This window comes from Portunus trituberculatus, chromosome 13 (assembly GCF_017591435.1).
Source record: "Portunus trituberculatus isolate SZX2019 chromosome 13, ASM1759143v1, whole genome shotgun sequence".
NCBI classification, from domain to species: Eukaryota; Metazoa; Arthropoda; class Malacostraca; order Decapoda; family Portunidae; genus Portunus; species Portunus trituberculatus.
Genome location: NC_059267.1, coordinates 8,636,781 through 8,639,280, shown reverse-complemented (window position 1 = coordinate 8,639,280; position 2,500 = coordinate 8,636,781). Strand labels below are relative to the sequence as shown.

Below are 2,500 nucleotides of genomic sequence, written 5' to 3'. Positions count from 1 at the left end.
CAATTACAAATCTTCAGAAATATCACCAACTCAATGTAAACCCAAGAGACAAAATCAAAACACGAACGAAAGCCCAAGAAAGAAGGCAAGAAGTTAAACGAAGCACCAAAACTTTCACTAACACCACCACACACATAACCTTCAGAACATCCCGTCTTTGCCTCCGTACCTCACCTTACCACAACAAACCCAATGAGGAACGACTACCACACCTTCTACCACCATTCATTAAGTCACGTGACCACTGTGGCGCGAGAATGAGAGAAAGGAGTTGAAAAAAAAAAATGCCAGGGCCCCGCCCGTGCCCTCATTCCACGATCAGCTGGCGAATGTAAACAAACACACTCACATGCATTCCCACGCCCAACCACACTCTTACCCCTAAAACTCCCATTAAAAGACTCTAATACCACACTCCTGCGCCCTCAAATGAAGCACAGGGTCTTCATGGTACTGTGTGGTGGTGTGAAGGTACAGAAGAGAGGGTACGTACCTTGGAAATGATGTTTAGTTCCTCGAGAGGCATCGACACACACACATTGTTCAGGTTTGGGCGCCACTGGGGCTTGGTTTTCTGTGACGCCAAATTTTGAGGCAGACTGATCTAAATTTATCAAGTTGTTGGAAGATTCTTATTTGTGAGCTTGTAGGTAACGTTGATTTCAAAGATCCCATACATTCTTCTTTCAGTTTTATTGAAAGTTTTTGTTGTTGTTGATGGTGTAGTTACGACAATTTTGAGGCACATTGTTGAGTTGTTTAGCCCTTTATTATGTCTTAATATATGGCTAAGGAGTTTTTTCAAAGGCCACAGAGGTGACAGATCAAGTTTCATGCTTTTTTTTTTCTTTTTTCTAATTTGAATTCTAAACATTCTACAAACACTTCGAAATTTTTCAACAATGTTCATTAAATCTTTTCGTGACATGACACCAGAAAGTTTTACTTATTTATTTGTATTTATTTATCTATCTTTATTTTATTTATTTATTTTTTTTTTTGTGTGTGTGTGTGTGTGTGTGTGTGTGTGTGTGTGTGTGTGTGTGGATTACATTTTTTGCGTTATGTTTTTTTTTTTTTCTTTTTCCTTTTTTTAGATGTAGAGGAAGACTTCTGATATATTCAATATCCTTTTTAGCATTGCTCGTTACGTTTCATTCCTCGTTCATGAACATGGATAAGACTTCTTTATATAAGAGTGATTCTGGACAAGGCCAACAACAGTAAAGGAAAAACTAAAAAAAAAAAGGCCCACAAAGAGGTGCCCAAAGAGGATTGTTCAAAAGGAATGATTTGACATGAGACTAAGAGAGAGATCCATGCATCCATGCAAATAAAGGTGAACGATAAAAACAAAGGCACATATGCATACTTTTCTTAATACAAAACCCAGTAATTTACTTCAATACAATTTTAACGACCGATGAAGCAAAAATTATAAATAGAAACGCTTACAGAACAGAAAAACAAAGGAATATCACTGTTTATTCTCTTCCTTTAAGCCCATCACTTGAGTTCACCACAGGGGCTTTGTGGCGGCGCCATGCACGCCTCCACCAGCCAGCCAGGCAGCCAGTACATGTGGAATTTAGCGTATATAGAGACAGGACACCACTAACTAAAGATGGAAGCAGCTCCATGGTGTGTTAATTAAGATGATTCCAGTGAATTAATCCTACAAAGACTGGTTATGTATCTGTTTTCTGACCTCTTATAGCCTGGTCAAGTTCCGGTAATTGTCTTAACCTTTTTAAAGTAAAAAAGTACACAAAGACTGATCATGTACTGGTTTCCTGGCTTTCTGCACTTTCTTTTGTTGTGTTCCAGTAACTACCACTAGCCTTCAAAGTACGAAAGTTATAGAAAGATTGATCTTATATTAATTTTGTGTCTTCTTGCAATTTCCTTACGATCCAGTAACTACCGCTAACCTTAAAAAGAATGGTCTTTTATTAATTTTCTTCCTTCTTGTAGCTTTCCTTATGTTCCAGTTACTATCCATGATCTTGAAAATATATGAATTCTGTCTTCTTGCAGATTCCCTTACGGTCCAATAACAATGCTTAACCTTGAAAGATCACTAGACAACATTCACGTCAACCTCTGTTGATGCTGAAGGGGCGGTAGCGAACACATGCACATTTAGTAATAGGGGTATGGGTTGTTGATGGCGGCCTGGTGGGGTGTCTGGCAGCAGTAGTATTGTCCGGTGAAGGTGCTCCGGCACCAGTACCTTGGGGAGACGTGAAATTAGAGGGGATCTGATAGAAATCTTTAATGAAGGAGAAGGAAAAGGGAATAACAATGATGATGGACAGAAAGTGTTGTAAGAACTGTAAAAAGAAAGGAATAAAGTAATGATGGATAACAATTTTGTTTTCAATGAGAGGAAAGAAAAAGAATGACAATAATGGTGGTTAGAAAATGGGAAGAAAATAATGATGGATAGATTTTTCATTTTTTATTTTATTTATTTTATTTCATTTACTTATCTATTTAT

General features: G+C 37.7%; 1 protein-coding gene across 2 annotated transcripts in view; it reads right to left on the bottom strand.

The window, feature by feature from the left end:
* Positions 1-1,361: 1,361 nt before the first annotated feature.
* Positions 1,362-2,500, bottom strand: part of LOC123503218 — a 3,302-nt gene continuing 2,163 nt past the window's right edge. For both annotated transcript variants that reach the window (XM_045252772.1, XM_045252771.1), the window contains exon 3: positions 1,362-2,233. In XM_045252772.1, the coding sequence (XP_045108707.1) occupies positions 2,143-2,233 (91 nt within the window). In that variant the 3' untranslated portion in view covers positions 1,362-2,142. The remainder of the gene's footprint in view (positions 2,234-2,500) is intronic.